A 25,852-nucleotide genomic window follows, 5' to 3' on the forward strand; every position below is an offset into this window, starting at 1 on the left:
TTGTGGGCGTTAAAGTTATCCTCTTTGATGAGGTCACCAGAAACAAGTGCTTCTAGCCTATTGCAGGAACAACTTGACTTTCTAAATTGTAAGCCTTTATTTTACCATTTTATCACATGTTTATGAAAGAAAAGGCCAAGTTAAGGAAACAGAATCCTTGATGTTAAGGGGCTAGGTGTGAGGCTTAGTGGTAGAGTGTTTGCCTAGGGTCTGCAAAGCACTGGGTTTGATCCCAGCACTACCAGAGAACAACCAAGTTGTTGAAACCTTTCAACGCTCAATGAAGCAGTAATGAAGACCTGCTGCTTTTTGGTGAGATAACAATTTAAAGGTTTTCCTTTTGCTTTAGGTGTTTACAAAGTTGAGTTTGTTGTTTTAATTCAGCCAAGAGTGTGTGTGTGTGTGTGTGTGTCATAAAGAAATGTGGCAGTAGCCAGTATTCCACAGGATAATTCATGTGCAAAGTAGTGTGCCCTGTCTTCCTCCATAATTAAACTGAATGTCTACCTTAAGCGTCCGTTCTGCTTGTTCTTTTATTCGCTGTTCCAGAGAGATTTCAGTTCTTGGTGGGAAGGCATAGTGACAGAAGCAGCCCCACCCAATAGCAGTGGACTTGACTGATGGTAACTTCACGTGGTGGGGTCCAGGAGACGTACAGCAGGATGAAATCAGAAGCCAGTGTAACATTCAGAGGTCCTCCCTAACTGACCTATTTCCAACCAGCCATTCCCGACCTACCTCCTGAAGGTTCCATAACCTTCAAAATACCACCACAAGCTGGGGTCCAAATCTTCAAAACCTGAGCCTATGGAATACCTTTCACATTCAAACAATTCAGGGTGCATATCTGTCATACATTTCCAGAAAGTGCTAAGCCTTCTTTCTACATTGTTCAGTGGGGTCAATCAGAAGGTGTTGAGGTACTGTATGTAACAGTTAATAAAGTAGGGTTAAACTTTCAGTAATTGGGTAAATGGGGTAGCTAATTAACTAAACCTGAATAAGCCACCTTTCCTGGTAATTTAACACTGACCAAAGAAAATCATCTGTAGTTGTCAGGTGCTGACTTATTTCAGTATTTACAAAATGACATTGTCACATTTCAAAAAGGAAAAACTACCCTGGTTTGTTGAAGCTTTTTCTTGTCTACTGTACTATTCTTTAGGTCTTCCCAAAAAGTATCTCCTGGGAAAATACCAATAAATAAGCATGATGCTGACCTTGAAGATGAAGATTTTTCTCCAAGACCGATTCCCAGCCCTCACCCAGTGAGTCAGAAGGTAGCACTCTTAAAATGAACTTACTTCAACTAGAAAACTTAAGTGTCTATAGTAAAGCACCTCATCCTTGTAGAAGTGTCATTCTGGCTATTATAAGATCATATCTCTATCTGGGATATGTGTATATATCCCAAAGGTGCATATAGTTAAGTAATAGTACATACATACTTTCACATATAGGTAATAATGTATACATAAGTATAAGAAAACTGAGGTTTCAGTTGGCTGGCTGTCCATGATCACACACCTAGTAAATAGTAAAACTGAAATTCCAATTCTGGGGCTTTGATTTCAGAATTTGGTGCTTTTAGCAATGACATACATAGACTTGGCATTCTGTGTCACCAGTGTTCAGAGAAAACATACTACTTGCATTTAGAGGTTAGTTATCATTAACCATTACTGGCCAAACTTTTTTTAATTGCTATAAACTAGTGAGCTACTTTAGAAATGTTTACCTTAACTGAAATGAAAAGAAATGGAAAAGGTTTTTTGTTTTTTGTTTTTTTTAATTGATATGGTTGCATTCTACTTTTAGAAGTCCACATCCACACTATTGGGTGTTTTAAATTTTTTCCAAGCATCACTTTCTCTTAACCCTCATTAAAATCTCCACCACTGCTTCAAAAAAATGACAGTGTATCAGATTTTATGTTCTCCCATCTTCTATTTAATATTAGAAGTGTTACTTCTTTTTCTTTTTTCTTTTGGTTTTTTGAGACAGGGTTTCTCTCTGTAGCCTTGGCTTTCTTGGACTCAACTTTGTAGACTAGGCCGGTCTCAAACTCACAGAGATCCACCTGCCTCTGCCTCCCTTAGTGCTGAGATTACAGGTGTGTGCCATCAAGCCTGACTGAGTGTTATTTCTTTAAGGAATATTAACACGGGCTATTGTGTTTATTGAAGCATTCTGCCTATACTAATTTTTTTGGCAGAGTGAAGGTAAGAAACTCTAGTATAGTTCGCTTCCACTTGTCTAATCTAGATAATTTTAATCAGTGTCATAATAAAAGTTCCCTTTTAAATAAGTCCGGGAGCTGGGTGGTGATGGCATATGCCTTTAATCCCACTTAGGAGGCAGAGGCATGGATTCTGAGTTTGAGTCTAGCCTGGTCCACATAGTGAATTCCAGAACAGCCAGGGCTATCGTAGAGAGACGCGGTCTCAAAAAACTAAATAAGTTGGGGAATATTTATGTATACGTGAGGGCAACAACTTCGTTTTTTGTGCTCACAGTTGTATTTTTACTGCCATGTACCCAGAAAATATTGGTTGATGGTATAAATAATGAACAAATCTTAATATGTAATTGGATATTTTTGGCAAATGCTTGTCTAAGGAAAATGGAGCAAATAAATTTCCTAAGAATTTTCTCTTTGCTTCCATTTATAGATTTCTAAGATCCAGCCATCTGTTCCTGAACTTTCACTTGTGTTGGATAGCAACTTCACAGAATCAAGCAATGACTCTAACCTGTTGGAAGTGATGAATATGGAGAATTTTTTATTGATGAGGCCATCGCAGCATGAGCTTTGTGATGACAAACATAGTTCAGAAGCTGACGCTGGGGAACCTTCCCTGAAGGGAATACCAAATCAGTTAAGCCAGGACACTGCTTTGAGACAGTGTAGAGGGAAGCAACCATCTTGTAAGAAAGAGAGCCCCCAGCTCAGGAACACTAATGCTCAACCATCTTTCAGTGCGCCATCTCCTGATGTATCCGAGAAACCTCAAGCAGTTTCTGCTGGCAGCATGCAAAATGAAGACTATCCTGTGAGACCTTCCACATTGAATTCTAGGCAGCCCTCTTTTGCTTCACACGCCCACCCACACAATTTTGTTTTTTCACCCCATAATTCAACAAGACCAATGGAGCGTCAACTACCTACACCTTCGCTGCCATCTTACTATTCCACAAACATCTGTAGCTGTTGTCAGCATCATGGCCATATTCAGTATAGTACAATCAATTCTTGGCAGGGAAATACAGTAGGGTCCATTCAGGACCTCCACTCTGAAGCCCTTCCAAAACATGCATTATTTCACTCAAGTGGATGTCCGCCTCTGTGTCATAAAGCCATCTTCTCTTCCAGTAGCCCTGTGGCCACGAAACCTCAGGGAGGCATGGGCAGTTTTTCTCCCCACAGCAATGAAGACCCATCCCCTGTGGCAGGACCTTCACATATGGACTCATGTGTGCCACAGCCTTGTGCCATGTGCATGCACACACCCAGCACAGCTCCAGATAATGGCATGATGGGACTATCTCCTGATGCATATCGCTTTGTCACAGAGCAGGACAGACAGCTGAGGCTACTTCAGGCCCAGGTTTGTATGGAACTTTCTCAGTACTCTTAGATTCTCAGATATTTCCTTAGTATCTGTCAACTCTACAGTGATATGCTTTATAGAGCTGTAGACCTTAGCCGCTGAGTTCTAGTCCCTCTTGTTTTGCAGATAAAGTTAGTGTTAGAGAGAATAACCTAACTCCGCTCCATATTATCGGTTAATAGAACAAGGACCAGAGAGCAAGCTTTCCTTCTATCTCTGCATCCTAATCTACAACATAATCACATTTTCTTTCAGTTTTTCTCTAAACCTTTATTATACAGCTAAATCCAAAGGCTGGCAGGTTGCTAGTTTGTAAGCCTTTGTGTATACTCATCTGAGCCAGTGACTCTTTAGGACCTTACTTGCTACTGTATTTGAGACTAAATAAGAGAGCAGTTTAGAACCACTGCTTGTTTTATGTGTGTGTGTTGGTTTTTTGAGACCTGGACTCATAAGGCCTAGGCCTTGAACTTTTCATCCAAGAACCTAGGTCTTGAACATTTGCTCTTCTGTCCCCACCTACCCTGTACTGGACTACAGATATGCACCACCACGTCTAGCTGTCCATGTCTGTAAAAGGCCTGTTCCACTCATTTTACTCTGCAATATTCCCTTTCTTCAGGACTTTCATTACAGGCTTCCTAAATTTTTAATTTATCCTTATTCAAAGGTTAGTCTGATTTTGCCTTTTCCCCCCCCTCATTTCTATCACCCTTTGCCCACATACATATCCCAAACCAGTTCTTCTCTTCACAACCAATGCTAGTGAAAATTACTTGAAGTGTATGTTTCATATTTTTTTTCTTGGCCCTGTAACTATACAAACACAACTCTATAATCTGTTATTTAGAAAATTCTTTGTTTTAAAGCATTTTTAAGGCCATTCTAGGCTCTATGAGTCTCTATTTTAAAAAGGGGGGGTGGAGAGATGGCTCAGCTGTTAATATAAAAAGTTAAATAAAATTTTTAAATCTTTTATAAAATTGCATTTTAAAAAAAGACAAAGGTTTTCAAATTCTGCTTAAAATTTTTCTGATAGAAACACCTGATAAAATTAAGTGTATGTGTGTAGTGCTGTGTGAGTGTATGTGAGTCATATGCATGCCTGTGCCAGAGGTAGAGAGGGCATTAAATTCCTGAAGCTAAGTTACTGGTGGGTGGATGCCAGCTGCTGCCGGTGCTGGGAGCCATCTCTCCAGCCCCAGCTTTTCTTTTTAAATAGACGTAAATTCTCTGAGATTTACGTAAGTTTGGACTTTAATAAATCATTAAAGACTAAACGAAAAATGTTAATATAGTAAATAATATCTTCATATTGAAAAGGACTATCATTTATTTTCTGTCTTGCTTAAGAAAGATAAAACCTAAAGAGAGACGTCTGAAGAGATGGCTTAGTGGTTAAGAGCACACTGGTTGTTCATCCAGAGGTCCTGAATTCAATTCCCAGCAACACATGGTGGCTCATAACCATCTATAAGAGTCTGATGCCCTCTTCTGTCATGCAGATGTACAGGAAGACAGAACACTCATGTGAATAAATGAATAAACCTTTAAAAAGAACTGTAGTGATCCATTAGACTGTTTAGAAACCTTAGCTACTTACAATGTATATTTATAGACTGTGAGTTCTCATCTAAATAATCATTACATGAACTATGACAGAAAAATTTTTCCTCATAATTTTTCCCTCTGTAAAGGAACTCTGGGTGTGGCACACGTGTGTGCGCATGTGGAGGCCCAGGGTCAGCCTTACATGTTCCCTCAGAAGCTACCCACCTTGCATTTATCATCGTCATCAACAACACTGTTATTATGACTGATGAGAACAGCTATTTTGTAGATTACAGCAGTTTCAGAGTAATACATACTATGAATGGATTAAAGCTTTTACAAACATCTAAATATGAATTGAAGGAACAGGAGTCACACAGAAGAAACCTGGAACTACGGGCAGCCGTTTCCTCTAGAAAGAAGAGTTGAGATAGCCGAAGAGGATAATGCGATGGGGCATAAACATAGTTTAATGTTATTGATGCATTATTTCCATATCACACAATTTACCTACTTGAAGTGTATAATCCAGTGGTTCTTTGTGGTTTTTAAGTGTTTTCGAGACAGTCTCGGTGGGACTTGGGGTTTAGGCTGGGCTGACTGGTCAGAGAGTCTGAGCGATCTGCCTGTCTCCACCTCCTCAGTACTCCCATTGCAGGTGCACATGACACCTGGCTTGTACTGGTGCTGGGGATAAAGCTCCAGTCCTCACGTTTGCATGGCAGGCGCTGTGCCAGCTAAGCTATTCCCCAACCCCAGCTAACTTCCCGACAATTTTCCTGTGAATGCAAAAGAAGTTTATTGCAGTGGGTCATCTGAGAGTACACATGGCCTTTCTAATTGTTTTTTCCTGTTCTGTCAGCAGTTTGACCTTTCTTCCATTGCAGTTAATGCGCCCGATACTTGTGATTTAAGTGCATTTTTATGTATTTATTATTTATTTGCATCTCTAAATTGGCCTTAGTGGCTCAGCCATCTTTCCAGCCCACTTTATTTGCATCTTTTATTTACATTTTTAATTGCATATGTGCTAACATTACAATGCCATAGACATAATCTTAATTTTTTTTTTGTTCCCTTTGTGTGTGCTTATGTTGTACGTGTGAATGGAAAAGGGTCAAGGAGTCAGTTGTCTCCTTCCAACACATGAGTCCTGGGGATCAAACTCGGGTATATCAGGCTTGGCAGCAAATGCCTTAACCCACTGAGCCATCTCACTGTCCCTCTAGAAGTAAATTGTGAAGTCGAAGGAAATGGTTTTTTGTTTTTTGTTGTTGTTGTTTTTGTTTTAAGTTCTGAGATACCCAGACTTGGGTTAGGGATATAGCTCAGAGGTGGAGCACTTGCCTAGTAATACAAAAGGATGCTCAAACTTGCTTCTCTCCTAATAGTCAGTCTTTTTTATATAATACTTAATGGAGTGGGCACATGAATTGAACAGATTCCTTAGATTCTAATTCAGTTTCCAGCTGATATAGATGTTATGTAGCCTTAGAAAAGCAACCTTATTGATAATTATTTACTCCACTAAAATTAATTAAACTAGTTAATCATAGTATAGGAAAAAAATCAAAATATTTTCTTAAATATTTTAAAAATCAACAACAAAACAAATAAAGGGTGATATTTCTCACTCTAGTATATATTCAAGAAAAATTGAAAACCCTGTGCATAAGCTGCTGTGGTGGTACACCAGGAGATAAAGGAAGTGGAAAATGAATCTGGGAGGACAGCCTGAGCCACAGAACGGGAGGTTTTAGGTCATCTGGGACTATTTAGCAAAGCCCTATCAAACCCTTATATATAAATGTTCATCACAATATCATTCACAACAGGCCAACCTATAAATAGCCTAGTTGTCACTCAACTTTTGATTGTTGGATAAACTCGGTAAACATATACCTACGGTGGAGTATTCAGCAGTCAGAATGGTTAATGTGGTTAGTCTTGAAAGCTTTATGCAAAGAGAAAGAAGTCAGGCACACGGCTTAGGTCTTGTCTGAATGAAATGTCCAGAATCAGCAAGCTAGAAGGTGTGTTAGTGGGTACAAAGGGCAGGAGAGGGGGGGAGTAAGGATTGACAGTGAATGGATAAAAAGGCTATGCTCTGGAATTAGTAGTGATTATTGTTTTATGTTTTGTGAATATACTATAAACTTCAGAATTGGGTGAATTCTAAGGTATGTCGATTACATCTCCATTTGAAAAGGAGGAGGGAACGCTCTTTGGTGTTGGGACCTCGGTTTTACTACTTGCCATACAATCTCCACAGGTTACTAATGTTTCGAGTTTCCTACCTGTACAATGCATTTTAACAGTACACTCTTCATGGAATTGTGAAACTCACATCAAATCTGTGGTATGGGGCTAGAGAAATGCACTGTGGTTAAGGGCACAGCTGCTTTTCCAGAGGACTGGATTTAATTCCCAGTATCCACATGATGGGTCACAAGTGCTTATAATTCAAGCCCCAGTGGATCTAATGCTCTCTCTGGCCTCCAGGGCCACCATGCATGTAGGTGATGCAGATAAAACACCCATACACCTGAAATAATCTATGGTACGAGTGTCTTACAGATAAGAAAGAGCCAACCAGTATTAGCAATTGTTTGTTACTGTTTTGTTTCAGTGTGGCCACACATGAGCAATTTTGACTAAACTTTATAAAAAGTTATGTAAAATGCTTAATATTGGTACATGGAGGGTATGCCTCCATCTCCATTCTTACTTGATTTATAAATGAAGTAGTAATAAAATATATTGGTTTGGGGCCTGGAGAGACAGCTCAGCAGTTAAGAGTACTGTCTACTCCTCTACAGGTCCTGAGTTCAATTCCCAGCAACTACATAGTGGATCCCAGCCATCTATACTGGGATCTGATGTCCTCGCCTGGCATGCAGATGGAACACCTGTATACATAAAATAAATAAAAATAAAATATATTGGTTTGCAGTCTTTAAATAAAAAGTATGATTTGAAACCATTCAGACTTTCCATGTAAGTGTCAATTTATGAATAACTAACCACCTGTATGTTTCACTTTTAAAATTATACTTAGTGAAAGTAGGTCTTAGTAACCAATGATAATGGCTTCCCCACTAAATAAGTCTCATGGTATGATTTAATTGTATTGTGAGAAAACACAGTTAAAAGTCAGCTCTGTAATGACTAGAGTATTTGTAATTTTCCAAACTGTGCTACCTGTTTTGTTGATTACTGTTTTGCCTGTTTTAATTAATTGATACAGATTCAGCGCTTATTGGAAGCACAGTCTCTAGATCCTGGCACCCCTAAGACGGTGGAAGGCACCATGAAGGCCACAAAGCAAATGGAGCTGGTTTCCATGGGAGCACAGTCTTCTGGCTTGCACATGAAAAAAAGTGTAAGCATTGCTGTGAGCACAGGTAACTATTTTTTTTTTCAGTTGTAAGAAATGAGTTTCTAGTGCTCACATTTGCCTTTTGAAAGAAAGGAACGGAGGAAGGAGATGGCTGAATACAGTGCCTGCCAGACAAGCATGAGGATGTGAGTTCAGATCTGCAGCACCTATGTAAAAAGCCAGGTGCAGTAACGTGCATCTATTATCCTAGCACTGGAAGGCTGCAGCAGGATGCCTGGAGCGCTCTGGCTGACACAGCATCTTGCCCAGTCAGTGAGCTCAAGTTCAGTTCTCAGAAAAATAGGGTGGAGAGTAGTAGAGAAAGACACCTAATAATGACCTCTGGCATCCACGTGCATTCGTATGTGTGTGCTCACACTTGTACACATATTCCACACTCATTACAGAACACACCCAAAGAAAGAAAAAGTGTAATATTTTTCTGTCTTGTGAAATTCTGTATTTACTGTACTGTTGTCCCTTTTTGTTTTTGTTGGGAGGTTGGTTGGCTGGTTTTTTTGTTGTTGTTGTTGTTTTTTTTTTTTTTTTTTTTTCCTAGAGGAGAAGAGGAGTTCAAGATAGGGTTTTTCTTTTTTCTCTAAAGATTTATGTATAGAGTGCTCTAGTTGCATATACACCTGCATGCTGGGCTGGGGGCATTGATCACATTTTAGATGGTTGTGAGCCACCAAGTGGGTGCTGGGGTTTGAGGTCAGGACCTCTAGAAGAGCAGCCAGTGCTCTTAATTGCTGAGCCATCTCTTCAGCCCAAAATAGGGTTTTTCTGTGTAGCACAGGCTGGAACTCACTCTGTAGACCATGCTGTTTTCAAATACAACCTGCCTCTGCTGCCCAAGTGCTGGATTTAAAAATGTGCACCACCACCGCCCAGCTGTTGTAGCTTCTTATCATCTGTTTCTATCACTAGATCAACTTGTTAGGATCTAGAAATGGCTTACCCACTTTTATATCGTTTATCATACATGGAAACTTAATATACTTATTGAAAGTGATAAATGAAGTCATTGACATGTTTGTGGGGTTTGTTTTGTTTGGGTTTGGTTTGGTTTTTTTTTTTTTTTGAGACAGGGTCTCTATATAGTCCTGACTATCCTGGAACTTACTATGTAGACCAGGCTGTCTTGGAACACCCAGAGAGCCTCCTTTCCTACCTCTGCTTCCCAAGTGCTGGAATTAAAGGCTTGTGCCACCAAACCCAGTTCCAAAACAAATTAATAGTCATTTTAACTAAGAGACGTATAGAAGTATATTCATTTTATTTAACTTTCTCTGAAGGTATAGAGTAATCAGGACTTAACACAACTTTTCAAAATTCTTTTTTTTTTTCCTGAAAGAATATGAATGTCAAGTTAAACCTCGATATTATTGATTTATTTTCATAAGATCACGCAAGTAGAAAGTGTTTTCATGGTGGTACATGCCTGTAGCCCAGGTACTCTGGAGGGTCTTGAGTTTGTACCTTGTCTCAAAAACAAGTAAAAGGAAAGGAAGAAGAAAGAAACCATTTCAACTTAAATTTTTTGCTTCATCAAACCATTGCACTAAAGTGTTTCCCAGGTTGGAGAGGGAATGTATATAGGTCAGGGTGCAAGAGATTATTTGAGGTAGTGTCCAGATGAGTGTCTTAATTTTGTAAGTCTGTTTTTCTTTTTAGATTTATTTTATATGTGTGAGTATTTTACCTGCATATATGTATGTATGTTCACTAGCTGTATGTCTGATGCTAGCAGAGTTAGAAGTTGTTAGATCCTGTGGACCTGGAGTTAAGGATGGTTGTGAATCACCATGTGGGTGTTGGGAACCCTAACCCAGGTCTTCTCTAAGAACAAGTGCTCTTAACCAGTAAGCCTTCTTTCTAGCCCCAATTATTTATTCTTATCTGTAATGGAAAAGGTATGACTGGCATATCAAGCCTGTGACTTCACAGAAGTGGTGAAGCTAGGTAAAAATAGAGTGAGTTTATGTAACAGAAATTAGAAACAAATACTGTATAGATAGGCTCTGAAAATGTACAAATAACTCCTTACATTAGAGAAGCACTGGGTTGTTTTTTAAGTGTGTATGTGTCTTATGTGCATGTTTACATGTGTGTGCAGGTATGCTCAGCCTGTATGAATACATGCCAGAAATTGGCATCCGTCTGTCTTCTCATTTGCTTCTCTGCTCTGCCTGCCTGTCTCTCTCTTTCTTCCTTCCTTCCTTCCTTCCTTCCTTCCTTCCTTCCTTCCTTCCTTCCTTCCTTTCGCTCTCTCTCTCTTTCTTTCTTCATTTCTTTCTCTTTCTCTCTCTCCTCTCTCTTTTTCTTTCTTTATTTATTTTGGTTTTTCAAGGTAGGTTTCTCTGTGTAGCCATACCTGCTAGAACTCATTCTATAAACCAGGCTGGCCTGGAACTCAGAGATCTGCCTGCCTCTGCGTCCCAAGTGCTGGGATTAAAGGTGTGCACCACAGCCTGGCTGCTTTCTTTCATAAGAAAGGCTAGGCTACCAGCCAGCAGGTGGCTTTTACATGGGTACTAAGGATCCAAATTGAGATCCTTATGCAAGCAGTTCCCCAAAGCACTTGATTTTTAAATACTTACCTGGCAGTATGTGTGCCTTCTGCACCTCTAACACAGTTTCTTAGAACAAAACCAGAGAACCTATGAATTTACAGGGTTTTTTGTTTTGTTTGTGTGTGTGTGTGTGTGTGTGTGAATGTTTTTTTTTTTTTTTTCCTTTTCTCCTGAGCTATTTCCATTTTATTTTGAGACAGACCTCTATTAATGTAGCACAGATTGGTCTTGGACTTGTTACATATTCCAGGCTATACTCCATTCATGATGCTCCTGCCTCAGCTTCTTGAGTCCTAGAATTACAGGCATGCCACTGTACCTGAATTTGAGAAGCAGAGCCTCCTCTTGAGCAGGCAGGATACATGTCCCCTGTCCCTTGCCACTGGTTTTCTGTTTCCCTGACTTTTACCTACATCTCTTTGTGGCATTTTTTTTTTTTGGTAATTTGAAACAGTGTAATTTGTTAAGATAAAGTAGCCGGCTTGTTGTTGTTGTTGTTGTTGTTGTTGTTGTTGTTAATGCACAAGTGCTTCATCTGATGTAACCCATGGATGCTGGAGAAGAACATCAGATCCCAGTATAGACAGTTGTGCGCCACCATGTGGGTGCTGAGAATTGAACTCGGGTCCTCTGGAAGAGCAACCAGTGCTCTTAACCACTTGAGCCATCTCTCCAGCCCCAGTAGATGGTTTTTACAGTATTACATTTATTCTTTATCTAGTTGAATATTTGTTTTAGTATCTGAACTAATTTAACCCCCAGGTGCTAGCTTGTTTTGGAACGCAGCAGGTAATGATCAAGAGCCGGACTCACAGCTGAAGCAAGATGATACCAAGATTTCCAGCGAAGACATGAACTTTTCTGTTGATATTAATAATGAAGCAACAAGTCCTCCAGATAGCGCATCCTCATTGAAAGCAGTTGACATTCCCAGTTTGGAAGAGAGCTGCCTTGCTGTGGAGGAGTCTAATCCGCCAGAGTCTAAGTAAGAGCCTTCTGCTCACTGTTTCACACCACTCACTACTTTTTTTTTAACATTTTCTTTCTTTGCAATGCTAACGATTGAATATATTTTATATTCGGGGGCTGTTTTTGTTTTGTTTGTTTGAGACAGGGTCTTTCTATGTAGCCCTAGCTGTCCTGGACCTCATTATGCATAGCCTGGTCTTGAACTCATAGTGATGTGCCTGCCTTTTTGCGCAGGTTAAAATGTGATTTTTACATTTATATACATAGTATAGAATAATTAAATTTGGCATTCAAAATTATGACCTCATATTTTTTGTGGTAAAAACATTTAAAATTTGCTCTGCAATTCTGAAATGCACCATGCACTATTATTTATTATAGTCAGCAGTGTGTACATTTTCTTTCTCTTTGAGACATTGATATACTTACTGCATTTTCATTGATGTATTACATAGTGTCAGTATAACAGAATCTCAAAGAGAACTTTCTTCATCTGTTCCCAATGTCAGTTGTTGGGTTTGTTAATCTCTGAATCACAACATCTTGAGACAGCTTCAGCATTCTGTGTGCTCAGGCCTCACTTTAGAGATTCTGGTAATACAGGGTTCAAAGGACTGTACAACTATGTTTAAAAGAGACAACTAAATATTTATATATAAAATGTAATTTCATATGTGTGTTTCAAAATTAGGAGATGAGCTGACTAAATGTAGAAACAAAGTCGGGTAGTGGTGATGCACACTTTTAATCCCAGCACTCTGGAAAAGGCAAGCAGATCTCTTGAGTTGCGAGGTCAGCCTAGTCTACAGAGTCCAGGACAGCCAGGGCTACACAGAAAAACCCCAACTCGAAAAATCAAAAAAACAAAAAAGGAATTTGACAAAATGGTAATTTTAAAAACATTGTATATGGTGTTTCGTTATAAACAGTTTTCACTTGTGTTTAGTGTTTTTCTATTATAAAATTTTCTATTAAAGTAATGATTCCAAAGTAATTTAGATTCTCAGTAAATTTGGCCAAATTTAGCAAAAGTTCTTTGAACTTTCAGCATGTGCTACAACACGTGGCACTTAGTGACCCAGCAGTGAGTAAAGCTGAGCTCCCAATTGTATGAGTTTAACCACATCAGCAATAAAAATGAGATTGTTTCATGGAGTGACCATTGCTTTGAAGAAAGTAAACCAGGGTGGTCAGAGGATGTAAACTAGGATGGAGGTGGGGGTGATATACATGGGACATATTCAGGAGAGTGGTAGAGCAAGGCTCTGATCTAACATTTGAGCAGTGGTCTGAACAAGAAAGAGCCAGTCATGACACTATCTCAGAAGAATGTTCTGGTTGAAGGAAATGGCAAGTATATAAACACCCTAGGTGTATGTGAGCTTACGGTGTCTAGAAACAGAGACACAGGCTGGACATAGTGACTGAACAGGAAAGAGTAGAAAATAACGTCAGAGATAGAGAAGGGATCCAAATTGGATAAAGCTTTGTGGGTTTTGGATGATTTTTTTTTCATCTTCTTTAAAATAAGGTGTTAGACAGTGTTGTTCTGTAATCTGGTTTGCATTTTTTGAAGACACTTCAGGTGATTTTTGTGGAGAACTGAAGGTGGGATTAATAGTAGAAGTTGAGAGACTTGTACAAAGAACAGTAGAATGAATGAAGGTGCTGTGGCCTAGTTTTGAGGGTAAGAAGAATACCTCAGGCAATGTCATACGAACTTCTAGAGAAGAGAACTCGGATGTGAAGTAAATAGCATGGGAAAAACAGACTTTATTTATTTTTTTTTTCAAATTAAAAGCTTTCTCATACTAATTGTTATTTAAAATTATTGATTATATAATAGTTAAACCAATGAATATGTGCCTCCAAAAAGCTAATAGAAACACATACTTTTTATTCCATATCTGTTTTAATGACAGATTTTAATTAAATGTTCATTGTATATACCAGTTTATTTAAAAGCCTTTTGTGAACATATGTACGTCTATCCAGCTAGCCTGAGTTCCTAGAACAGTGTGGTAATGGTGTTAGCTCATTCATTCATTCATTCATTCATTCATTCATTCATTCAGACAGTCTAGCTGTCCTAGAACTTGTTATGTAGCACAGGCTGGCTTTGAACTTGTGAACCTCCTGCCTCAGCCTCCTCCTCCTTACAGGTGTGCACTACCATGTCCAGCTCATGTTAAATTCTAAATAAATGTTTACTGACAGAAATGGCCCCAAGTCTATATTATTTGGAATAATGTCAGAAACTCAGAGAGTTTACCTTTTGTCCTCCTTGACTTAATTCTTTTTTTTAATTAATTCATTTTTTATATATGTGAGTATTTTACTTGCATGATTATCTATATACCTTGTAGTTGCTGTCACTTGCAGAGGTCAGAAGAGGGCATGGGATCCCCTGGAACTGAAGTTACAGATGCTTATAAGCCACCATGTGGGTGCTAGGAACCAAACCCAGGTCCTCTGGAAGAACAGCCAGTACCTTTAACCACCGAGTCATCTCTTCAGCCCCTTCCTTGACTTAATTCTGTTCAGAATTCTTTCTAGCATTGTTAAAGTTTTCAAATCTTTGAAAATCTCTAATCCTTTGGTAGTTACTTCAGAAAAAGACCTAGTTTAACTGATAGAATTAAAAAGTTAATTGCTTTTTCAGAACACTTAATCATCTCCATTGATTGTAACACATACAAGATGTACATCTAGTCCCTTTTATTTTTTCCAGCATATAATCTATTGACTTAGAATCAATACGATCTCTAGGCTAGATGTGATGGCATTTAGAATACGGAGGCAGGCAGAAAACAGTCATGAGGATGAGGTCAGCACAAACTACATAGAAAGACTGTTCTAAAAACCATCTTCAGAGCTGTCCATGGTGGTTTTGCTGGTCTGTGGTCGTCCCTGCTGAGTATTCTCTTCAGTGTCCCTTAGCTCTCCAGGCTCCAGTTCCTCTTGGACATCTGCAGATAAGTCTTTGTTGTGTTGGAACAAGATATGTTTATTGCTGTGCAGCTTAATTGGTTATTGATTGCTTTTTCTCACCACTCAGGAAAGTGGTGGTTTAAGGCATCTGTAGAAACATTGTTTAAAACAATTTTTTTAAGAAGCCATGCTATGGATATATTGGCATATTGGAATCATCCTTTGAATTTTTGTTTTAATCTTAAATTTTTTGAGGTTTAAAATCTTCCACGTCATCTTTTTCAGCTTTGGTTTTTATTTACTAGTTTAGACACTCAGATAATTGTGTATGTGTGTGGTGTGTGGTGTGTGTGTGTGTGTGTGTGTGTGTGTGTGTGTGTGTGTGTGTTGTGTGTGTGTTTTCAAGACAGGGTTTCTCTGTGTAACAGCTTTGGCTGTGCAGGAACTCTCTTTGTTGACCAGGTTGGCCTCAAACTCAGAGCTTCTCCTGCTTCTACCTCCCAGGTGCCCCTGGGATTGGAGGTATGTACCACTCTCGCCTGGCTATAAAATCTTTTTTGTTTGTTTGTTTCTTTGTTTTTGAGACAGGGTTTTTCTGTGTAGCCTTGACTTTCCTAGACTCTCTTTCCAGACCAGGCTGGCCTCAAACTCACAACCATTGTTCTGCCTCTGCCTCCCTGAGTGCTGGGATTACAGGTGTGCTCCACCGTGCTTAGCGTTTGGTTTGGTTTGGTTTGGTTTGGTTTGGTTTGGTTTGGTTTGGTTTGGTTTGGTTTGGTTTGGTTTGGTTTGGTTTGGTTTGGTTTTTTAATTCTTGAGCACACAATATATCTCAGTGATTATGAGCACACTCTTTGGTCTGAGCGTCCAGTTTAAGTCATGGCAGTATGACCATGGACTGTTCTCATGATCCCCATTTGACTGTTTTCCCGTGTGTAAGATGAAAATAATAGATTCTGATTATTGTGAGAATTAAATGTTTATATGGAAAATAGTCAGAACAGTGTCTGCAGCTGTGTAGCCAGCGTACAGTTGACAGTGAAAACTGAGAAACTATTATGTGGCTCAGTTTCAGAGGTTTCAGTCCTAGTAGATGGCAGCATTGCTGTGGGCCTTTAATGCAGCAGGACCCAGAGAACCTGAGCTCTTGAGAGGGCTTTGTCCTGATTTTCTTTACCGTGACCGCCAGCTGATTAGATGGTGCCTGGCCTTATCTTCACCATTTTTAAAAATTGAGTGTTTTGATTTTATAAGAACACCACTTCACATAAACACATAATACAAAATGACAAGTATATTTAGGGTATTTCAGAGCCATATTCTAACACAGTACAATCCAAAGAAGAAGGATAAGAAAATATTAAACTTTTGTTTAAACCATTATGTTTCTATAAGAACAAAAACTTTGTATATAATGTAAACACTGTAGTTCATAACATGCCATAATCTTGAATCTGAGCCACAGCATTTCCGACAGCTTTCATTGAAGTATCAAGGTGTGATGAGCATGCTCAGTGTGTGTACTGTGTGTTCAGAACAAAGGTTGCAGTGAAGTCATATGATGTGGTATTGACTTTACCTTGGGATGCTTGTTAGTGGCCTGAAACTGAGGATTCTGCTTCTGCCTCCTAAGTGATAAGACTCATTGGGGCTGGAAAGAATGCTTACTGCTTTCTAGAGGATCTGAGTTTGGTTCCCAGCACTCATTGTCAGGTGGCTCACAGCTGCCTGCAACTCCAGCCCAGGAAAACCCAATGCTTCTGGCCTCCACAGGTATCCACACATACCAACACACATATATACATGTAATGTAAAATAAATCTTTGGAGGCTGCAGAGATAGCTCAGGGGTTAAGAGTACTAGCTGTTCTTACAGACAACCCTGGATCTTTTCCTAGCTCAGATATCTAACACCTGGAACATTAGTTCTGGGGGCCTGACTTGGTCTGGCCTCATTGGGCCTTTACATATACACAGTGCACATAAACTCACACAGACACACAAATAACTAAAAGATTCCAGTCATGCCACCATACCTAGCTGTTTTGTCTATTTTTTTGTAAGCGCCATAGATCAGTGTTCTAACTAGAAATGTGCTTATAATGCTGCTTCTCCCAGTTCTGTTTTTATTTTGAAAGTAATAAATGCTCTAAAGTTGAAAAAACAAAAACATAAAGAAGAAATACCACCAACTAAATAATGTGATTAATAATTGTGGCTTATGAACCTTGAATTGACAAGGATCTTTTCTATGTGAAAACTTGAAGTGAGAAAATTATATATTTAAAATGTTGAGATATCCTAAAAGGTTTTCCTGCATCAGATTTAGACAATGTCAGTAGCTTGGTTCTAGCCTTCAGTGAAAATCATCTTAAATGAGACAGTAACTTAAAACAGTGCTGTGGTTGGTTTATATGCAGACCATCAGGACAGTATACCTTACTAAGAGTTGAGTATATAAACAAAGTGTTGCTTGGGTCTTACCGCTTTCTTCCAAAATTACTGCACTTCAGATATATGGTAAAAGTGTTTTCATAACTGTTAACCCTGTATGTCCTTTCAAGCAGCTCTCCAGAGCAGAGCAAAGAACCTGATGTGCCTGTGTTCTTCCCAAATGCTATGCTGGCTGAGAGTGTGAGCATGTGCTTACAGACTGCACCAACAGAGGAAGCCAGAAACAACACTGACTCACCAGGAGGGCCAAAAGTTGAACCTTCCTGGCCAACAGATAACCAGAAAATTTGCCAGGACTTGTTGGTAAGTGTAGACCATTTCTCCTTTTGTGAAGTGGCTATTTAATGTAGGAAATACTAGTTTAGCTTTCCCCAGATTTAAAATGATTGAGACCTTTTTAAATAGAATCATTTTTAGCTATTTAGCAATATGTAATTATTTAGCTTTTCACAAATTTTGATAACTTACAAGCTTTCTAGTCATCAGATACTAGATACAAGAACAAATAATCTTTATTTTAAGAATACATATGTTAAACCAGGTGCAGTGGCGCACACCTGTAATCCCAGCACTCAGGGAGGCAGAGGCAGGTGGATCTCTGTGAGTTTGAGGCCAGCTGGTCTACAAAGCAAGTCCATGACAAGCAAGGCTACACAGAGAAACCCTTTTTCAAAAAAACGAGAAACAAATATTACTATTCTGCCAAAATCATTCTATAGCTGAAACAAGAGGGGAAAAAAAGACAAGCAACTTGAGTTTGTGAGGAATTTGAAAATAGTGGAATATTTATGACGTTATTAACTGATTTCAGTTCAGGTAGGCAGATAATTAATAAATATTTAGCTTAGTCTAGAAAAAAAAGATTTGCTCTGTATCACACTCCAAGCCAGCCTGGTCTACATAGTAAGTTCTAGAACAGCGAAGGCTACACAAAGAAACCCTGTCTCAAAAACCAAAAAAGAAAAAAACAACTACCACCAAACAACTAAGCCAGCAATGGTGGCTCATTTTTCTAATAATAGCACTCAATAGGCAGAAACAGGCAGATCTCTGAGTTCGAGGCCACCCTTGACATTTTGTTTCTTTAAAAAAGAAAGAAAGACAAATAAACTTGTATCATTGCAAGTATACTGGTACTTTATGAAATTTGACAAGATAATACTTAGCCTGCCTTATGACTTTATCCTAAAATCTTAAGGTTGAGGGCCAGAGGGGGCTGCGCAGTTCACAAAGCTCGCTCTCTATTCGAGGACTAGAGGTTGATTCCCAGCACCCAGGTCAGGTGGCTCACAACCACTTACACTGCAGCTTTGAAGGCACCCACACGCACACAGACACACACAGAAATAAATAACAAGGAAATCTTTATTTTAAAAAGGATCTTAAGATTGCTATTGAGTTTTAGGTGCATTCTTTTTCTTTCCATAGGGTCAAGTGAACCACCTACTGAATAACTCCTTCCAAGAAACTAATCAACCAGCTACCAAAGCCATAGTTATCAACCATGAATGCACCAAAACCCAGACTACTCACCATGCAAGGAAAAATAAACACAATTCAGAACTGGTAGACAAAGATTGTGTGCTCAGTGCAACTATTAAACAGCTAAGGAGCCTCGGAGTGAAAATTGATTCTCCCACTAAAGTGAAGAAAAATGCCCAGAAAGTGGATCATGCCAGGTAACTTTAAGTTGTGTTAGAGAAGATGAATAAATGCTAGTATATTGCAGTGGACCGCCGCACCTCGGGCCTGCTGATTGGCCACTTACTGAGAGCCTGCTGGATGTGACGTGCAAATACCATCTTTATACTCTCCAGTCATCTAGTGGGAGAGAATACATAGAAAAGTTGACTGAGGGCTTTGTCCTATGGATTTAGTCTTTTATTGGTATCTTTCCTGCTAATAAAATACTGGAAAAGAGAAATGTGTTTTATTGGCGGTGTCTGGAAGTTCCACTGGAAGTGGTGGAGTGACACACCAGTTCCCGGTGCAGGCGCACACTCTGCCGTTTTGGCAGTGTGCAGCCAACTATTAGACCCTTCTGTTTAGTTTCCTCTCTCCCAAAGCCAACCTCAGCATATATACACCTGTTAAAAAGAGAATAAAATCTAAAAATTATATTGTTACTCCAGTAAGTTTTCTCATAATTGTTTCTGTTATTAAAAAACTAACAATTTCGTAGTTTTTAGAACAGGCATCGTTGGGGCAATGTAAAATGAAATACAAAAGTTCCCATTTCTTCAAACTCAATGTGTAGCATTTGTGGTTACTCCTAGAAATATTATTTGGGTATGTGCTGGGAACTGAACTGGGACCATGAAGAGCAGCAAATGCTCTGTCTGCATCATCCCTATACGCCAGGAGAGGGCATCAGATCCTTTTCTAGATTATGAGCACCATGTGGGTGCTGAGAATTGGACTCTGGAAGAGCAGCCAGTGCTCTTAACTGCTCATCAAGCCCCTCTGATGCTTTTAATTGCTGTATTATATTGTGTTGTATCCATGTACTATAATATGTTGAACCCTCATTTTGCACTTTTGTGCACTGTTTAAAGCAGTTCTAAGTAAAGGGAATACTTGTCATTCTGCAAGTAGTTGTTCAAATTAAACTTAAAAATGGGTGTTTTACCATTGCTTGCCAAATATTTATATTCATTTTAATCTTTACCAGTAGTACAGGAAAATAAGGCTAAAATTTTTGAAAGTTTTTCTCTTTGAAAAAAAATATACATTTATTTGTGTGTGTGTGCATGCATGTGTGTGTAAGAGAGAGATCAGAGAATAACTTGGAGTCAGTTCTCTACTTCCACCATGTGGTCATTAGGCTTAGCAGCCAGGGCCTTTGCAAATTGAGCTACCTCAAAGGCCCTGATGGTTTTATTTATATACTGAAAGATGAGAGATTCAAACATCTGTGACCACAGTTTCTCCACTTCAAGGGATCCAGGGCTCTCTTCTGTTCTTTAGGTACCAGGCACATATGTGATGCACATATGTACACATAGGCAAAACATTCGTATACATAAAATTAAAATAACTCTAAGGGGAAAAAAGCATGAGAAAGAACTGCATGGACCTGTGGGAATCCGCAAGTTCCGTGTGCTTCCTGTGCGGCACGATGTTTGTTTGAAGAGCTCATTATATAGGCCAGGTTCATTGTTCTCTTGCCTTAGCCTCTCTTCCTGATTACAGGCATGATTAAGGCTCTTATGAGGGAGTGATTGTATAATACAGTGATGTCTTTCTTCCTTCCTTCTTCCTTCCTTCCTTCCTTCTTTATTTGCTTTCTGTTTCGTTGTACTTTTTATTGCATTTTGGTTTTGTGTGTTTGTTTTCCGTTTTTTGCTTGTTTTGTTTTGGGAGGGTTTCTTTGCTGTTCTGGATGGAGCTGGTATATGTGCTTTTTAACAGTCTTGTGGAGCCAGTGTTGGGCTTGAACTGGTTACTCTGCCTGGGGCTGGGGTAGCTGCAGCCCCACACCTAGCTTGGTCATGTGTTTCTTCGTGATGGCCATCGTATGTCCACGCTGTCAGTGTGAAACATTGAAGCTGCCAAGTCAGTTAGTAATCTGCGTTCTGTCTGATATGGGCCACCTCCTCTTACAATGTATACCCTGAATGTGTGTCTGCACCATGAGGACCTTAGTCTGAGTAGTCATTTATAAAGCCCAGTAAGCTTACAGCCAAAATGTTTGGGTTTTTTGCAGAAGGAAACTCTCACTACTTAAAATAAGGTAAACACTGCCTTACTTTCTTGTGTCTTTCAGTGTTTTGGCATGCATCAGCCCGGAAGCAGTGATCTCTGGATTAAACTACATGTCGTTTACTAATGTCGGCATGAGCAGCTTAAGTCCCACTGGTGTAGATTTGAGCATGGAGGCAAATGCCATAGCTCTAAAATACTTAAATGAAAATCAGCTGTCACAACTGTCTCTTGCTCGATCAAACCAAAATAACTGTGACTCATCTTTTGGCCTTCTACATATTAATTCAGACAAAAGCACGGTGGGGCTTAGCTTAGTTTCGCCAAGCAACATGTCATTTGCAACCAAAAAATACATGAAGAGATATGGACTCTTGCAAAGCAGTGACAACAGTGAGGATGAAGAGGAGCCTCCCATCCAAACAGGTAGTGAGAGTGACCATGTGTTGGACAGAAACCCAGCATGCAGACCTGTACAATTTGGTCATCAGAAAGAGCATCGGAATGCCAGTGAAGTAGCTCAGTGTTCTAACTATGGCTCTGAGGACAAGCACATAGACGTGCCAGTGCTGAGAAGTATCACAAACGAAGCTGTGCAGTCAAGAGCAAAAGAGCACTTGAATGAAGATGCTGCTACTTCATTAAGGAATCTTAAACCAAACCCTGCAGTGAACCTCCGGACTGGAAAAGCAGAGTTTACACGACATCCTGAGAAGGAGAATGAAAGAGACATTGCAGTTTTTCCAGGGACCTTGCAGCCTCGTGAGGCTTTAAAGCAAATGAACAGCCTGAATTCCGTGGGCACCTTCTTAGATGTAAAGCGCCTCAGACAGTTACCAAAATTATTTTAACTCTTTACTCCTCCTTTGTGGTGTGAGGACCAGGTGTGTGCTGAGGGCACTTAAGGAAGCCAGACCTTTGGGAATTTTGTTTGTTTGTTTTTCCGAGATTGGGTTTCTCTGTGTATCCCTGGCTGGAATTCACTCCATAGACCAGGGTGGCCTCGAACTCGAAGAGATCCACCTGCCTCTGCCTTCCAAGTACTAGGCAGGATTAAAGGTGTGCACCATCACTGCTTGGCCATGACCTTTGGGATTTCTAATAGTTGTAAGAGTCTTGTTTCCTGTATAGTAACAGTCAGCAGGTGACCCAGTTGTGAGATGGCTGGTTAGTGGGAAGGCTGGGTTTATTCAGCATCACTGAACCTAAAGCAGAAGCAAAACAATCCTAGGATCAGGTACTGCAGCCAATCAAGTTCATGTGTATCCCCCAAACCCAGGATGTTGCTTGTGCGAATGGGCTCTGTTACTGAGTCCAGCGTCTGAGCTGCATCCTCAACAGTAAGGTTTTGGGACAGGGTCTCAGTATGTAGCCTAGGCTGGCTTCAGACTTAGAGTCCTTCTGCCTTCCGCATCTGGCTTAGGTATGCACTTTACCCAGTGTCTGCTACATAATCATAGTAAGTTTCTGAACCAAGCAATTACATTAGACACAATACTGAATAAACTGGAGAATTTTTCATTGCCTTGGTTGTTATTTGGTGAGAAGAGGCAGTGCTGGAGTTGGAACCCAGGACCACACACCTGAACTTTATACCATAGTCCATGAGGTGTTAATGTATACGTTGATTTGCATTTTCGTGTATAGATGCATGAAATTATATCACATAGCTTCCACTAACCTAAGACACGTCCTCCCTCTAAACCTACCCTGATGGTCTTTTTACCATCACCAAAATGTTTTTATCATTTTAAAAATGTTTCATGAACAGAAATGTACTTTTAAAAAATTTAGCATTATATCTTTTTCAATTTACTGTCTTCGAATAATGTCCTGAGATCTACCCATATGTTGCGTGTGTCAGTAGTTCTTTACTTATTCTTTACTTCCGCTTCCCCCAAGTTGTTTCAAATTGTCATTTCTAAGGAAAAAAGGGGTGAAAATCCTCATTCACTTGAAAGATGAAGGTTCCTGCTTAGGTTAAAATATTTTAACCTGTGCCTTGTATTAAAGTTTGGCTCATAAATAGAAAAAACAGACTTCTGTTCTCTAAATGTTTTTCCTTCTCTCTGAGACAAGGTTTATATGTTTACCCCTGACTGTCCTGGCACTCACTGTGTAGACCAGGCTGGCCCCAGACTCAGAGACCCACCTGCCTCTGCCTCCCAAGTACTTGGGATTAAAAGTGTCCACTCCGCCACCGTGGCCCCCCCCAGACAGTTACTAATAGAGAACTTTGTTGTTGTTATCAAGGCTAGGAGCCAGAGACCAGTTGGCACTCCTTTTCTTACACTGCTTCAGTCATAATCAAGACATAAGTAACCATAGTATTTCCCTGTGTTTCTACTTGGAATTTCCAGTAAGAGTAGAATTGTCAATGCCACTTAGACATATGCTCTTTTTAAATTGAGCCCTCCGAGTTTCACCCAAAAAGTGATATGGGTGCAATAATAGTGTAATATTTGTATTGCACTATAGAAAACAGAATATTAAGCCAGGTATGGTGGCACACGCCTTTAATCCTAGCTCTTGGGAGGCAAAGGCACTGGGACCTCTAGGTTCTAAACCAATGTAATCTACTTAGCAAGTGCCAGGACAGCCAAAACTACAAAGAGAGACTTCGTCTCAAAACAGAAGAGAAAAAAGGTTAATGGATTAACCAACAGCCTCAGCAACTGTCTTTTGCTATGAATTCTCTAACTTTTATGTGAAACAAGCTGTTTTTCTAGACAATACAAAGAACCTGAGGAAGAAATTAATTTACCATATTTGATTGAATGCTTCTGATAAAATGTTTATTCAAAAATGAATTTAGAGCACAGATTAATTCAACAAAAAAACATTTCTTTCAATTTAGTGCTTGTTAAGAAGCCTACTCTAGAAAGTTCTCTAAAGAAGCACTTTACTGTGGGAAGTTAGGTGCTCTCGGGTGTCTTTGGCAGAAGTGTTAGTACAGGGGAAACTGGACTAGAAGAGTAGAGTTGTTCACCCCTGGAGTAGCATTTCTTAGGATTTCTGTCTCCTAGTCTCTTGCTATTCATAAGATCATGGGTGCTGTTTTAATTGGAATACAAAAATGATGGAATTTATATTATCCAGCTTCTGCAGAATAAACTCATTGGTCTGGGTTCTGGCCAATTGGTACATTGTTTCTCCTTCAAATGTCCCTCCCTCAGGCTCTTAAGAGCCCTGCTTATTGTGTTTGTTTGTCTTCACCACCCTAGCCAGTGCTCAGTCCTGTGGAAGTCGGTGAGGACATGTTAAGTAAGCCTTGTAAAAGCTGCAGTGATTATAAAGAAAAAAGTTTTGTCGTTTGATTAGATAATGAAAAGCCGCTGTGACTGCTTCCGTCTTTTTAGGAGTTGGCTGTGTGCTCAGGGCACCGCACCAGCACTTAGTAAAACACGGATTCTTTGAAGCTTCCTGGCAGTCCTGTTGTTACCTTTTAGAATGAGATAACCCTGCTTACCCATGTAAATCACTATCCAAGTTCTAAGTTTCCTAACGCCATTGAGAAAGAAAGCCTCCCTGATGCCAGAGAAATCCAGGAAGAGCTAGCTTCCTACTGGGCATTCAGATACTACTAATACCGCGCTAAGCTGCCACTCCAGTTTCCTTCTGGAAGGATCTCTTGCCTTTAGCCAAGAGCAGAAATCACCATTTACTGAGTGTCCTAAAGGAGGCACTACCAGCTAGCTAGTTCAGGGCTGAACTAGCTGAGTCCGCTCTAAGGGCCCCAGATTAGCAGTCTGGGCTGTGTCCCTGCTCTCCCATTGTCACTGACAAGGGCAGGACTTTTACTAGCCTCCCAAATTGAGGGGCACAGTAAAGCTCAGAATGGTGCCTTGTATTTGTAGACTTTCTGCTTCCAAAGTGCTTTACCAGGCATTTCACCCCATCTTCTTAAAAAGCCTTACCAAACCTGTACAGCAGACATTTAACTCTTCTCCACAAAAGATAGAACTGAGCCAAAGTCAGTAGCCGCCATCCACAGCCTCTCGCCATCGGCAACCGCCCGCTCCATCCTTCTCTACACCTACACCTGTTGACCCTGCTAGGTATTGACCAATATGCTGAGCTTAATGATGAACGAGGCAGCCGCGTTTTGTCAGAGCTCTGACCAGGGAGTGATGCAGATAACAGCAACACAGCCAGAGAAGTGCTCGCAGTTAGACTAGTAAGACGTTAGCACATTAGAAAAAGAGAAGGAAGGTTGTTCGCAGAGTATTCTAGGAAAACGACGCTTTTTCTGGAGTCTTAGTGTCGTAAGAAAGAGAAGGAGAAATGGAATATTTTCTGTGGCAAAGCTAGGGGAGGTGAGCAGACACTGCTTTGGAGGAGGGGAACCAACAGTAGGAAAGAAAGCAGGTTGCACTGGGTTCCTGTCATCCCGATGGCCCCATACTCGACACGAGGTAGGTAACGTCGAGGTTTTGGAGATGACAGGATAACCCTGTGTGACACCCTGTGCATGACACGTTGGTACAGAAATAAGATGTAAACTAGACATGCTAGTTCACATGTTGAATCCCAGTTCCTGGGAGACAGAGGCAGGTGGATCTCTGAGTCTGAGGTCAGTCTAGTCTGCATAGAAAGTTCCAGGACAGCCAGAACTGCTTACTAGACAGACTCTGTCTCAAAAAAAAGAAAAGGGAGAGAAGGAGAACAAGAGACATGAGCAGA

General features: G+C 40.0%; 1 protein-coding gene across 1 annotated transcript in view; it reads left to right on the forward strand.

Annotated features, from left to right (window-relative positions):
• Positions 1–23,018, forward strand: part of Stil (STIL centriolar assembly protein) — a 43,623-nt gene extending 20,605 nt beyond the window's left edge. The window contains exons 11-17 of the mRNA XM_055629085.1: positions 1,166–1,280; positions 2,673–3,608; positions 8,410–8,566; positions 11,877–12,099; positions 17,581–17,770; positions 18,896–19,146; positions 21,234–23,018. Of these exons, the coding sequence (XP_055485060.1) occupies positions 1,166–1,280; positions 2,673–3,608; positions 8,410–8,566; positions 11,877–12,099; positions 17,581–17,770; positions 18,896–19,146; positions 21,234–22,020 (2,659 nt within the window). The 3' untranslated portion in view covers positions 22,021–23,018. The remainder of the gene's footprint in view (positions 1–1,165; positions 1,281–2,672; positions 3,609–8,409; positions 8,567–11,876; positions 12,100–17,580; positions 17,771–18,895; positions 19,147–21,233) is intronic.
• Positions 23,019–25,852: the final 2,834 nt, after the last annotated feature.

Source organism: Psammomys obesus, unplaced genomic scaffold (assembly GCF_907164565.1).
Source record: "Psammomys obesus unplaced genomic scaffold, mPsaObe1.curated_primary_1811, whole genome shotgun sequence".
In the NCBI taxonomy this organism is placed as follows: Eukaryota; Metazoa; Chordata; class Mammalia; order Rodentia; family Muridae; genus Psammomys; species Psammomys obesus.